This window comes from Rutilus rutilus, assembly GCF_951802725.1.
Source record: "Rutilus rutilus genome assembly, chromosome: 3".
In the NCBI taxonomy this organism is placed as follows: Eukaryota; Metazoa; Chordata; class Actinopteri; order Cypriniformes; family Leuciscidae; genus Rutilus; species Rutilus rutilus.
The window spans coordinates 7,446,816-7,461,921 of NC_140211.1; the positions used below are offsets into that span (position 1 = coordinate 7,446,816).

The 15,106-nt window shown below is 38.4% G+C and overlaps 2 protein-coding genes across 4 annotated transcripts in view; both read right to left on the reverse strand.

Moving 5' to 3' along the window:
• Positions 1-2,659: 2,659 nt before the first annotated feature.
• On the reverse strand, positions 2,660-13,245 carry mfap3l (microfibril associated protein 3 like). Of its 2 annotated transcripts, none has more exons than XM_084404810.1 (3): positions 12,863-13,245; positions 11,537-11,934; positions 2,660-5,113 (listed from the first exon to the last, which is right to left on the reverse strand). In XM_084404810.1, exons 2-3 carry the CDS (start codon positions 11,814-11,816, stop codon positions 4,218-4,220), a joined length of 1,176 nt encoding a protein of 391 aa, XP_084260936.1. In that variant the 5' UTR covers positions 11,817-11,934; positions 12,863-13,245; the 3' UTR covers positions 2,660-4,217. The 2 variants fall into 2 exon arrangements, with proteins under 2 accessions (XP_084260936.1, XP_084260937.1); XM_084404811.1 differs by having other exon boundaries at positions 12,698-13,011.
• Positions 13,246-14,451: 1,206 nt separating this feature from the next.
• Positions 14,452-15,106, reverse strand: part of aadat (aminoadipate aminotransferase) — a 16,869-nt gene continuing 16,214 nt past the window's right edge. For both annotated transcript variants that reach the window (XM_084404808.1, XM_084404809.1), the window contains exon 14: positions 14,452-15,106. This exon is cut by the window's right edge and continues 282 nt beyond it. The gene's annotated coding sequence lies outside the window, so the exon portion shown is untranslated.

The following is a 15,106-nucleotide window of genomic DNA, read 5'->3' on the forward strand; positions in this document are numbered from 1 at the left end:
TGTGTTCAATGTGCCCGAGGTTAGTCAAAACTTTGTCACACATGAGCTCATTTACTGGGGACCTATTATGCAAAATTCACTTTTACATGGTGTTTGAACACTAATGTTTCCACAGTGCGTTTAAACAACCAGCTTGTAATGGTAAAAATCCACCCACTCCTTTTTATTATAATCCCCATAAATCAGAAGCAGTGTCTGAAAATGTGCTGTTCCAGATTTCCTTCTACAAATATGTTGACCCAGATCCCGCTCTGAGTGAGTCTTATGCTTATATCCTCGCTATAGGACCCGCTGAAATCATGTGTACGCCACATTAACATTACAAATCTTCTGTTATTGGATGTGCCATTGAACATAAGAGTCTCCATAGACTTCTGGCATCTGAGCCACTGAATTTCATTTATGAAGGATATGTGCTGGAGAAAATAGGTGAAGTCTTTATTTGTTTGTGCAAATCATTTTACGCCGGACTGCTTCACAAACGAGGGTCAGTTCAACGCTGGATTTGCACAAAAGTTGATTCTGAAAGATGGGTCGATACTAAGCGGCAACCTTCCGGTCTCTCTCTTGAATCAAACACAGAAGTGACTTAAACTGCAGTTCATTGACTGGCCACTAGAGACCGGCTGCAAAAGAGAGTCAATCCCACAGAACCCCATGTTAAAATGCCCAACTTTACAGCAGAAAAAATGTGTTTACAGCCTGGTACAAAAAGTGGTTTTGGTCTATATAACTAATTTTGCCCTTCATGACGACTGTGAGGGGGGTGAATTTTTTATTAACTCATCCGTTTAAATGATATTTAGCCATAAAGTTCTGCATAATTAAGGGCGTGGCCACTTGAGTGACAGGTGGATTGCCGCTGATGTCACTACTCGCCGTTTGTCTGCTGTCTGTTAGCGTCACGTCACCTCAGATAATCGCCTCTTTGCCCATTTTCGTTTATCCGGGAGTGACGTGCTGCCAAGATGGCGACGGCCGGCTCCGCCCACTTTGGGCTTCTAAAAATGCTCTTCAGAAACCTACGGGTGACGTCACGGACACTACGTCCATATTTTAAGTCTATGGTCGAGACCAACATCCTACTCCACTTCCCACATGAGCAACTGTACAACAATACAATTTATAGATGATCATGCTAATCGATAAGTTAACTACAACAACTACATTAATTCAACTAATTAATTCAGAAACGTCCTGTTGCTTTCTTAAAGTAACTTCTTCCTCACTCCTCTCTAAAGTCTCTCCATCCGTGTCCAACTCCGGGTCGAACATATATGACACAATTCCTGGCATTTTGAGATTCTCCAGTTTTGTTGTTGCCGGAGTATCCGAAGCACGGGCTGTAGAGGCTCCGCCCTCTTCTGGAAATGGGGCGAAGAGCAACAGCTTTGAGCTGAAACGTCACACACATTCTGGGGACACCAGAGACTTGCATTACATCTTCTAAAGCGGGGCATAATGGGTCCCCTTTAAAGTTAGCTCCTGATCTTGTGAATGGTTCATACATGCACATAATTGCTTCTTAATCTAGAAACCAAAATGTATTAACTTACTTGATCCTCTAAAACGACTTGTTTTCCGCTGACTTTATCATGACGACATGAACAAGAAAATAAACACTCACCACAAATATCATTTGAAGAAGAGCTGGAGAAACAAGTCAATTCCGGATGAAATTATGATCACGTTTTGCCCTAAATTTATTGACTTGTTTTCTATATCATTCGGTAATTCACGCGAGACATTACATAATCGCCGTTGTGAATCACTTACATTACCAAAGTAGTTTCCCCAATCGATCTTCCAACTTTATATATATATATATATATATATATATATTTGAAATATAATCTTATCACTAATATTGCTTTATGAGCAAACGCTTAACAGCATTTCAACAGAGAAGTTTTACATTTACATACAATTACAATACATATAACATTAAATTGCATATTTTGAGTGATTTATATCACTGCTCTATACTAGTGAGTAAACAGTTGCACGATTATTATTATACTCTTACATATTTTGTTGAGTGAATCTATGCGATACGACTGCAGTCCTGCACTGGCACATTATTACTGCAATCAACGTCAAATCAAAAATGACCGAAATTAATAAAATACATTAAAAAAAAATCTACTAATGTTCCAAGGTTTAAAAAAAAAATGATTATGATACAGATTTGGTCCAACATGAGGTCAAGTGAATAATTAGTAATTTTTCATTTTGCACCTTAAAATCAGACATCTTCATAATGCAAATCAACGAGCACAAGATCGAGGGCATCAGTCACATTCAGCAAATGTCTATATAGCATTTTATTCATGCATTTTAACAGTAGCATATATATATATATAAAACACAATTTACCGCAGCAATTTTTAACCATTTAACTGAAAACCTTTTATTTGAACACTAAACACACAATCTACTTATAATTCAAAACGTTTGAGTGGAATAAAAAAAAAAAAAAAAAAAAATGTATTTGTGAGGCAAGGATCTTTAAAGCTCTTCGGAGAAAACAACATGATCTGCAAGGCACTGAGATCCGCAAGCGTCTATGAAGCGTCATGAGGAAAGAAATGTGCATGATGCAAAAGCTTATCAAAAGAGTTTCCCTCCTCACCCGAATGAAGGCAAACACACACAGAGCATCATTGGTACACAGCAGCTTTATTTCACTACTTAAAACAGCGTTTTCAAGAGTATCATGGCCATCGTTTCCTCTGGACAATCCTGACCAGGAACATTCTTCACGACTAGTGCTTAACCTGATAGATAGATGTTAGCATCAGTGCATCGGACACAACTGCAGGTCACTCTGGCTTTAGAGGTCGAACAAAGCAAGATCAGCAACATTGAGGAACTCTAACACGTTTGCACTGAAACGAAGAGGCGAGCCTTTTTAAGAAGCAAAACTATGGGAGATTAAACATCGTCAAGACTCGGTTATGAAGAGTTTCAAAGAAAACAAACACGCTTGCAACAGTTTACTCGTAAGAAGGAAAGAAAGAAAGAAAAAGACACCAAGCTGTGCATCTGAGACTAAAACACTTACTGTAGTGCTACTAATAAAGTAATAATACTATGTTTCATTACAGTAACAGTACACGGACTCCAGTGGAAACTCGACTGAACAGAATGCCTCAAAATCTCAAAAAAATGAAATTTCTCAGTGTTATTAAAGGTGTCAATGCCATTTACCTGGCCAACATGATGACACCAGTGATAAATAACACACGGCTGACACGTTTACACAAAGGTTTAGTCTCTCCAAGTCCAGCATTGAGAAAAGATTGACATGCATTCTTCGTGCATTATAAGAGGGAGCAAAATCCTGAAAAAAATGCTTGATTTCTATTAAATGGAAAATGCACTTCAGCCTCATGGGATGTGTTTTTCTTTCAGCCAAATGTATTGATCAGTCGTCCGTTCTCATTCATTCATGAAATGGATGATCTGCAACTACATCCAACAGTAAAACTACTTCCTGTCTGCCGATGAAGACACGCGATGTTTCTGTTAACTACGCGAGACAGGGCAAAATAACAGGGTTTTCTAAATAAACAAGAGAACTTTGCCTCAAAATACATTCAGCATGAGAATTCATTGTCATTGGGAAGAATAATTTAACAAGTCAAACTCAAAAGAAGTGACAAGGTTATATTTCACCCCAAAATCAAAAGAAATTCGTTTTTTTTTTGTTTTTACGGAAAATTACATTTTTTAGGAACATTAATAATTTTTTGGGATTGTGACAAGTATATCTTTACTGTAATGCAAAAAAAGAAGAAAATCTCATTACAGTAATACACTTTGATTTATAAACTCATAATTATTGCAATACAGCACTGACTATAATTCTGTTCTTCAACTGAAATCAGCCTCATTAAACTCAGTTGTTACAAACACAGGCATGATGTCTATATTTTAAATGTACAGTAATGAGAACAACATTTATTGCATTACAAATTGCTAAACTGAAATGAGTCACAATGTAAAAGCTTTATTTTCTGTCAGAATAATGCATTTTCTCCTTTTTTTTTCTCGATTGATTTTACGGTGAAATACGACCCGGGAATTATTATTATTATTTTTCGTTTTGAGAGATTCACGCTAACACAAATGCAACTTCTAAGAAAATCAAATCTTGACCTTTTTTCTTTCCCCAAGAGAATGCATAGCGAGCTCATTACCCTTAGTTTAAGATATTACACATGGCTTTCGTAAACGACTTGGGTGTTCTGCGTCGTCACACCCTCCTCTTCCACAGACTCCGCCTTGATTTCCTTTTCCTCAGACTCCGCCTCCAAAGGCAGCTGATCGACCGGCGGGGGAGACACCGCTTCGGGAAGAGGCGGAGCTTCCATGTTACAGCATCCGGCATCGGCTAGCGGCGGATGAATGGAAACCTGAATGGCCATGTGTCGAGGCTGCTCGTGAAGCGACGCGTCGTCCGAGTCCGCGGCCGGAGACTCGCTGCGATCCCTCTCCCTCGCTCGCTCTCTCTCGTGCAAGATGGAGTAGACGTCGCCGGAAGTGCTGGCGACCACACCGCCGGGGCCTTCGTGAAGCTCGGGCGCTTGTCGGACGAAAGTGTGTCTCATTTCCTCCACGCCGACGACCTCCAGGATCTCCTCCATGAAGGTGCGGCAGTTCATGATCAGCGGCGGGAGCGGGATGCTACGCGCTAACTCCTCTATGTAGCGCGCGAACTCCATGGTCTTGAACTGCGTGACCTTCGCCAGCTCCAGCGTTTTGGCCGAGGTAATGATGGGAATACGCTTGGCGATCTCAAAGGCCTTTTGAAGCTTCTCTGCACCTTCTGTTCGGAAAAACTCGTTGATGGCCTTCTCGGTTTTCTTCAGATGGCTGCTCATCATGCAAAGGCGAGTGATGTTGAGAATCATTATGATGGTGAACGTCACCAGACACACCACCATATAGTACACACCCATATCTCCGTTGGTGAAGACCACGCGCAGGGTCACGGTGCAGTTGGCCTTGCCGTATGCGTTGGAGGCCACGCAAGTGTATTTGCCGCGGTCTGCAAACGTGATGCTGGTGATGTTGAGGATGCCATTGTCCAGAAGCCACCATTTACCATCTGAGAGAGAAGAGGAGAGAGAGAGAGAGAGAAAAATCACACACTGGAGATCATGGAAGGGCTAATCTGTTCACTAAAAGCATATCTTCAACTTCAGTGAAATCCTAAACTCCAGCAGTGTTTATATGTACAACAAAATAAAGTAAAAAACTGTGCAGAGCTAAAAGTAATGACCCTACAAATTTGATTATACCATCAAAATATGAGCTGCAGGTTTTATTTTACTTCACTATGCAAAAAAAACGAACTAAAATGCATAGAAAAACAAAAAGCTCCCAGGAAAAAGACATACATAATGAGTTTTTAATATTTCATTTGTTCTCTCGTTTTTTTGCATATGTTCATAATTTGTTTGTCTGACAGCCTGGATAATGATGATGTCCGCACACTTCGTCATGTTTCTATTGCATTACTACTAATAAAACTCCTGACTCCAAACACAACTATGCAAGTCTTTAAAGGGGTGGTTGATTATGAATGCACTTTTCTAACTTTAGTTAGTGTGTAGTGTTGCTGTTTGAGCATGAACAACATCTGCAAAGTTACAATACTCAAAGTTCAAAGCAAAGGAAGATATTTGCTTTTAAAGAAAAGGACTACAACAAATGGCTGGTTGGGACTACACCACATTCCTCCCGGGTTAGTGACATCACTAACCCTAGAATTTACATAAACCCCGCCCCCGGGAACACGCAGTCCATGTTGAGAAGAGGAAAAGTTGTTGTATATAGCCCTATTCGGAAGGGACTAGTTTCACAGGGGGACGTTAGAGAAATTTCTGTTTCACAGATGTACTTTGAGATTTTAATCCTGTCCGAATCTGCAATGTCCGTCTTTTTCTCACACGACCTCTGTAAAAATTCCAGAGCAAATTACCTACTGTTTTTCGTCAAACTCGGCGGTCCTCAGAGAAATCTAATCCCGTCCGAATGCGAATGTCTGTGATTGCAGAAAATGTTTTTTTTTTCCAAAACGCTTTTTCTTGTGTGTTTTGGTCAACATGAACTAGGCTACCGTACAATCTCTCGCTATTCGCGCCGGTATTCAAGTTTCTGCTTTTTGCGCACCGATAATGGATGTAGATGTGTTCGGTACACTGCGAAGAAATAAAAAAAAAAAAATGAAATCAACTGTTAAGACTGGCTACTGTAATATCAGTTTCAGGTAAGATTACTTTCATTTCTGCACTTAATTACATAACGTGTAAATTATATAAGTTAAAACTTTTTATTCCAGTGGGTTTATTATAAGAATCCAGTTCTATAAAATCATGATGATAAATGTATGTTTCGTTTTTTATACTACAATTTTTATAAAATGTTTACAAAACACTAAATACGTTAAGACGTTTTACTTTATATTTCAAAGTGCTTAATTTTAAAAGTACTTAATTTCAAAATACATTTGATCAAATTTCATTCGCAATCCACGCATTCTGAACACGTGATCTTCTGCAATGCCCACATGTAAAACACAGACACTCCTACCTCGGTAATAAACACGGAGATGTTAGTCCCGTCCGAATCCGTACATGAAATCACAGACGTAGGTTGATAAGAATTGTAACTCAAACGTCGTTTGGAAAACTAGTCCCGTCCGAATAGGGCTTAAGAGTACATTTGTGAGTCAGCTCAAACTTTAGAATCCTTCTTTTCACATGCAATAGAAAGTCACTCTGTGCATCTCACAACAGTTCATATACGAGCGATTTATAGATTTATCATGACAGAATATCTTAATTAAAGATAGTTAACTCCACATCAGCAACATAAATTCATCAACTAACCATTCAGAGACGTCCTGTTGCATTCTACATGTCACTTCTTCTTGAGTCTATCCATCTTTTTTTAACATTACATTTTAACATTAAAGGCAGAACAGTTTCTGTCATTTTAGTGTGCCTGCGTGAGGTAATAGCAGCTGCTTATACACACACACACACACACACACACACGAGCTCGTGAAACCCCGCCCTCTGCAGCAGCTCATTTGCAGGCACAAAATGGTGCGTTTTTGCAAACCCTCAAAAAGTGACAACTTTAACTTGCTATCTAAAAATATCTGTGGGGTATTTTGCGCTAAAACTTCACACACACACACTCGGGGGACATCATAGATATATTTCACATCTTGTGAAAAGGGCATTTTACCACCCCTTTAATCATTTTGTGTGTGTCACCTGAATGGATGTTATAAAGGCTGATGCATACCGAGACTCTTTTATGTCACGCTGTGTTGTTGGCGTGTCTTGTTTTTGATTCTTCGTTTGCCTTTTCAGTGTATGATTTTTGTTTTGAGTTAATAAGTTGAAACTTTGAATCTTTATTTTTTTCCTTTTTAGTTATTTTCTTGTATCGTCTTACAACCGACCAGTGGTGAACAGGGAAGCATGTCATGTGACTTTCATCTCGCAACACGCTGTTAATACACTAGTTAAGTGTGCGTGTTTGAGTTTTCTTAATTAGTATAGATTAGGTAGGGCGTGTTGAAAGCCGAAGACTTTATTTAGCTTGTATTTTTATTTTATAATTGTGTTAGTAGTTTATTGGGAAGGGGGTCCTACTCCCTGTGAACAGTATTTGTGTGCGTGTTTCTCTTTTGAGCACTTTATTGTGAATAAATATCTTCCTTTTCTCAATTTAAACTCCCTCTGTTCTTGTGTTCTTTTTGATTACGTCTACCAGGGTTAAAAGATCAGGGAAATCATTTATTTATTTTATGTTGTGTTCCCTCGTGCCCTTCGCCACTTTAGGGACGTAACAACACATATACACAGTCTCTCGTAAACGTGTAAAAAACACCACTGCACCGTGACTCCCAGGAGTTTCAGAAACGGCAACGGATCACATTACAGTTTGCCAGATCACAATCAAGTGCTTCCCGTTTTTCCAGACAACAAGCGTCAGAGATGTAATAATTCGATAATGCAAGTAAAACATCTTGACGTCACAACAACAGAAGAAAACGTGATGAGCTGATGAACGAGGTTGCATACAAAAGTGAAACTGGGATAAGTAATAATTGAAGTCATGTTTAAAATCTATTGCTGGTGTACAAGTGTGCTGGTTGTAAACACACACTGTTTGTAAACGCAATGCTCTAGAAGAAAGCACAAAACATGGATCCTGTGGCCACGATGAATAGACTTTGCATAAAGCATATTTACATACGGACACTGATACAGGATCAGTTTCTGCCTTATTTGAGTAAAGGACGCTCACACATAATGCACAAGTGTTTTGAGTGCTGCAGGAATTTATAAACTCCATATCGATAACTACATTTTTGGCACCGGTCTGCCAATGCTTTTCTTACAGGAAGACACCTGAGATCTACAACTGGTAATCCAGAGTTCTCGCGAGAGCACAAGTTGAATTTGCTCAGCGAGTTTACTCTGGTGTCGCGTAATGATGCTCATTAAATATGCCCCTCGATCCGAGCTGCACCAATCACAGCGGGTTATCTGATATAGGCGGGCCAGAGGCGAGCTGAACAGATGACGACAGCGCTGTGACGTCGAAGTCATTAGTAAATATTGCAAGATGGCTATGGATGAACACCAGTTGTTTGAAACGGCTTTGGCCGCTACAATGAACGAGTTAGACTTGGCTTTTTTTATCTAAAAGAGGAACAGAAGACGCCGCTCGAATCGTTCCTTTGCAAGAAGGACGTTTTTGCTGTTTCGCCGACCGGATACGGCAAGAGTCTAATCTACCAGTTAGCTCTGCTGGTAGCTAAGCGTATGGGGCTTGTTGTGATTGGTCGTAGTGTTATCCAATTGCGTGCAGCGAGAGCTTGGTGCCGCCCCTCGAGCTGGCCGATTTTCATTAGTCGACGCCAGACCATTAATCTTTTAGATTTAGGTCTGGATTTCCAGGCTACCTGAGATCAACATAACTCAGCAATTATGTGAGCAAAGCAAAATCATTTGATCTTTACACAGACTATAACTAATAGTCAGCAAGTAAAGTCAATAACATGAAATCTAAATGGACTATTTACTTTCATAAAGCAAAATCCAGGTCTTATTGTGAATGAATAACATGCACTGATGAATCAGTTTCCCTCCAAACAATCCCGACAATTCCTGATGGTTAAAGTGAAGCTCCACTCCACATTTTGTTATTTTTCTGCACTGAAACACAGTATAAAAAGTAAAATAAAATTGACTTTAAAGCTAACAACTATGCCGAGTCATCCTGATTATAACAGGAATGATTTAATCTCATTTCAAGGTTTCGAGTCTGCAGTGTCACGCTGTGCAAGACAAAACATGTCAAACAGTGTTTAGTTCACACTAATTCTTCACACGGCACACACCCAAATGAAAAGCAAGGATGTTTCCATGTCAATTGTGTTAAAACACTGCAAGTATTTTTAGCACGCTACGCCTGCCTCACACACCATCAGTAATCCTCCGAACATCACTTATGCTACAGCCGGGAATTACAGACTCACGTTTTATATCTCCAGATTAAAAGATCAAATCATTCATGATTGCATAACGGATTAATCTCAAATCTCAAGAGAGGATGTAATAAATTATGGAAAATATCCACTGTGGTCATTCCCAAAACTAAGTGTTTACACTGAAAACATCTCTAAAATCAGCACAAAACCTTTTCTTACAGTTGTTGTTGTTGCACTGCCGTTCAAAAGTTATATAGATTTATTTATTATGCGATAAGTTGATCAAAAGTGAAAGTAAATCGCTCATTCGCTTCCGTGTAAAAAAAAGTTGCTTGTCCGGATAAAACAGGTTTTTTTTTGTGTGATGTAAACAACATTTACTCTGAAGCAATATTCTCATCAGCTTTGAAATATTTAAATCTGCATATTTGATATATTTACCCCCAGGGCATTTATTTTACCTTTATAAAAGGGCATCCCCCCCCCCCCCAACCTTATTAAAATGCATGCATCATCTTTCATGTCAAATTCCAACATGTGATCAATAAATCCAATAGAGCAATAAGACACTATAGGGCTGTTAACAATCAAAATGAATAATTTGGAAAGAATAATACTTTTAAACATTTCAAATGATTCATTCAAACAGCCAATTCGTTCAAGAATAAGGCAGTTGTTTATGAATGAATCATCGAATCTTTGACTCGTTAAAAACGCTAAATCATTCAGTAACGAAAACACGGCTGTGAAACGCGCAACGTTTCTGCGGTGATCTTGGTTTGGAACTATTTTCGCTGCTGAAACAGAACAAAAACAGTCAATATTGTGCCTAAACATGTAAGTGACTTCGATTTCACACAAACAGTTCAATAAACAAGTGGGTAATATTATTTGTCTGAGCTACTCGGTCCATACAATCCCACACAAAATCTGAGGTCTGGTGATAAGAGACTTTTAAAACCTACTTTTATTCCTTAGCTTTTAATTAATTGTGCGCTTCTGTCGTGAATGTGTGGTTTGCCCTCGTCTCTTTATCGTATGTTTGGTTCTGTACTTTGGTCAGCCATGTTTGCCGTTTTTAAATGTGCTATACTGTAAATCAAAGTCACATTTTCAGTCAGGATGTTATTAAGGAAAACAGCACTCTTGGTCGTGTGATGTTGCCTACCAGCATCATATATTAAAAATATAAAAACTAAATTTTTACCACAGTATTTTCTGCAGTCATTTGTTTTGATTTCTCCTCGAGAGGCTTCATGAGCCTCAACAGCGCATCCTCGTTCCCATCAGTACATACATTATATATTAGGCATATTATCCACTATCGATCATCTGCACTTACACTTAATGTAGCCTAATAAAGTCAGTCACTCGTGTTTTGGTGAGTCTATAGTTATTTTTATGGTTATTAACGTTTTAATCAGGCTACTTGTCCAGTCCGGCGAGTAAAATCCTCTCTCGCCCCTTCAAAAAAATCCACTTGTCCGTTAATGACACTGACAGTAAAAGATATTTATAATGTTACAAAAGATTTCCATTTCAAATAAATACTGTCCTTTTGAACTTTTTGTTTTTCAAAGAATCCTGTATCACAGTTTCCACAAAAATATGAAACTGTGAAAATTCAACATTAACAATAGATTCACACAGAATATTACAATTATTTTAAACTGTAATATTACCGTTTTAACTGCATTAAAATAAATGCCGCCTTGGTGAGCATTAGAAAAAATGTGTAAACCCTTGAAAATTGTTCTAATTTTTGTTGCACATACTCAGCAGGTCTTCACACTTGGGTCGAGCAATAACAAAACTTCAACACTGCCGTTTGTGTGAATCATAATGGAAGTAAATTCTATTACATGTGCATCTAGTGCAGGAATAGATCAGATTTATATCCATTCTGCAGGGATACATTTAAGTCATCAAAACGAATGAAGTGATCAGGTGTAGGACTAGTGATAGAAGACAATGCATTGGTGTCTGGAGGTGTTTTTTTTACAGTAAACGTACCACTTATCTGTGTGTCAAGCAGGTGTCCGTGTGAGTTGAACCACTGGACATTTGGGAAAGGGTCACCGGTGATATTACAGTCAATTAAAGCACAGTTTCCCTCCCGGGCGATGATCTGGTTTATTTTGGTGAGCACCACGGGAACCGACCCGTCACCATTCGCCTCCGTCCCGTTCTCTCTTCCATCTTCATTCACCGCCGAGATGTTCAAAGGCCCTGCCACACTAAAACTAATCATGGACACTAAATAAATGATCACGGATCCGTTCACCTTCTTCATTTTCTCTGGCTTTCAGTAACAGCAGTAGGGATAAGATGTCATTCTCCACCGGTCCTCATGTTACAGTCATGGAGAGCACACACCACCGGTGTACATGATATTTCCTGCAGATGCATCACTGGAAAGACACAATAAAAAGAGGAACAATTCATTTAAAAATGCATTTGATTTGTCAGAATGACATGAGGGCTTTTAACTCAAGTTCTGCACTCAAAACCTGTGACTCCTCCTCCTCCTCCTCGTCGATCTGATCTCTTATCAAACAAGAATAACAAGACGTTCCAAAACAAGAACTGACTCATATTTTCGGAGGCAGATATCATCATATTAATGGGTTAAAAGTCACATAAAGCCATTTAATTTTATGCTACTTTAAAACACTTCACATATCCAATCTATATTTGACGTTTGACGTACATTCAAATGTACATCTGCAACCTCAATATTACTAATTTAGAGGAAATTAAGATACATTATTTTGTTTTAAATGTAAAAAAAATGGGCACAAATAACAGCTTAATATGACTGTACTAAATCAAATCGTGATCCGCATACTTGTGCTATTAGCCTGATGTCATTTTACAAGCTTCTAACGTAACGTTACGACCAACAAATCTATACGTTTACAAAACATTCAAATGCAAACCAACTAAGACGAGACATGAGTATCCAGGTAACTTAGTGATATTCGCACAGTGTTGATGTCTTAATCATATTTGACACGTTCAAATGTGCTGAAATCAGCTCGAGCTAACTGCGGCTAGTCATATGACTCCAGTCACCATCCGCTAAGGAAGACGCATTAAAATACATTTCCCCCCCGCCACATTCATATGCTTTAACCCTCACCATTCAACACGAAGATAAAAGAAAACACCTACCGTTTACGTTTAAATCACGCGAAGGGAAAAACGCAGTCGCAGTTTATATGGCCGAATGTGTCGCTAGCATAATAGCCGAAAACAGCCGCGTTTCCTTTTGTTACATTTCGCACAACGGTCACAAACACAGCGATATTTACTCGATTAACAGCGATACACACTTACACCATGTTGTTCCGCCGCTCGTATTCTCGATGTTCGTCCTGAAATGCGACGTGCCGAAGCTCATTTGAGGTGTTTTGTGGGTTTGGTTTAAGTTGTGACCCAATAATCCTCTGAGAAATTCACGGACCCCAAAATAATGTACTGTGTGTGAAATATGACAGAGTAAAGCGTAATGTTTGGTCTTTAACCCCTCCTATCTTCTGTGCATATCGGCTTTCTATTCCTCCTCCATCTTTTTTTTTCTTCTTTTTGACCGAATTGACCCAGTTTTTCCTGTAATTTGTTGTGAATTTGAGCTGACTTCGTCACCCAGTTTGGTTTATTTACTCACAGTTAACTGGTTTAGTTGCATATCTGGCATGCACTGTGGTAGCTACAGCAATGACACTAGTATATAGAAAACTAATGATAAGAAATCAATAAACAGTACTGTGATAGCCTACTTTTTTTTTTTTTTTTGCTAGTCCAATTTGGTTTATTAAATGTTTTATTGCATAATTATAAAGCTTTTTTTAAACTGTGCTTTAACTAGTTTGGTATTATACTCTACTCATGTGGATATTGAGTGTAATTTAAGAACATTGGAACTATGTAAATACCATATGAATATGGTTTTACACTTTATTTTACACATTGCTTTCTATAAAAAGTAACTATGGAATTAGTTACTCTTTCAGAGAGTAATGCAATATTTTAACACATTGCTTTCCCCAACACTGATTATCATTCATTACCATAGTGTTTCAAATTACAATTTACAAGGTACCACTGTATTTGCTGTCCCCTTGTTCACATATAAAGACAGATTTACCTGTATTTGATGCTCCTCGTTGTTTTTAATATGATAAAAATCAAGCCTAAATAAGGAAGCTGATGTGAAAGTAATATGGTCATGTGTATCACCACCTGTCACGCTGCAGGTTGCACATTCAGGCTTAAGAAATCCTGTTTAAGTATTAACTGCCCTTGTTGGTCAATGTCGAACCATTTTAAAGCACTTTATTATAACCAGTGTGTTAAACCATTACAACCTGAAGAAACACACGTACACGCTATTAATCTGGCTTTTAAAGCAGTTATGAGTGCATTACTCTGAGCTTATGCACAATAACAGCAAGATTTATCACAGCCGCCTGAGTGAGTGAGTGTGAGTGTGTGAGTGAGTGAGAGCCCTTCTTAAGCACTTTCCCTGAGTAGTGTACACAAAGAAGCTGTTGTCAGAGAAACAACACACAGAGTGTGAATGCCAGCACAGCAAACTCTTAAAAATAAAAGGTTCCAACAGGATAGAAGAGCCATTTTTGGTTCCCCAAAGAACCTTTCAGTGAACAGTTTCTGAAAGAACCGTTATTTTCTAAAGAACTTCTTCCACTATAAAGAGTATTTTGTTCAATGCAAAGGTTCCGTTGATAATAAAGCTTCTTACTGGAACCAGAGATGTTACCACATTAAATGTAGCAAATATGTGTTTAAAAATTAAGGAGTTCTCCACGGAAAATCCAATGCAATGGGATTTTATGCAATTAAATAAGGCGAAGCTTTGGTCAAAGTACAACGTTGAGTTAAAATCAGCATTACAAACAATAATGGAGTTTGTTTAATGATTTATTGAACCCTTTTATTTGCCCACATGCACAATCACATGCAAGTCCAACGCAGTATAACAACTACATGATTATTTGTAGTTTTATTAAGCCATATTTAAGTCAAATGGAAAAAATCCACTATTGCATTCCCCCGACTTTCAGAAATAACAAAGAAATTGAGAGAGATTGAAGCAGATCTCTCTGAAACCCCATCACAGCAGTGTTAACTAGTTTCTAGTCATTAAATCCCAGGGTAATATAACGCAAGGTATGGTGATAAAAATGTACATTAATTTAAAAAAAGAAATGCAGAAAAGTGTCATCAATCTGTGATGAGGGTCCATCAGCTTAATGCCAGTTTAAAAGCGGTTAAATGCATCGTGTCAATACATTTACTCCTCGTGTGTGTTGAAAACAGCCGGAGTTAACAGCGAGCTAATGAAGACAAATCAACGGCTTTAACCTTCACAACTCAACAACACAGAGATTTAAATCAACAGACTATCACAACTACATACACTCACTTGACCTTCACCTTCTTATGGTTAAACATTTTACACAATAAACCAGTTTTAAACTCACATGAAATGCCTCCATGCAGACAGCAAATCAACTTCAGCAAATCTTGATATTAATACGCAACACATAACTGATAAAA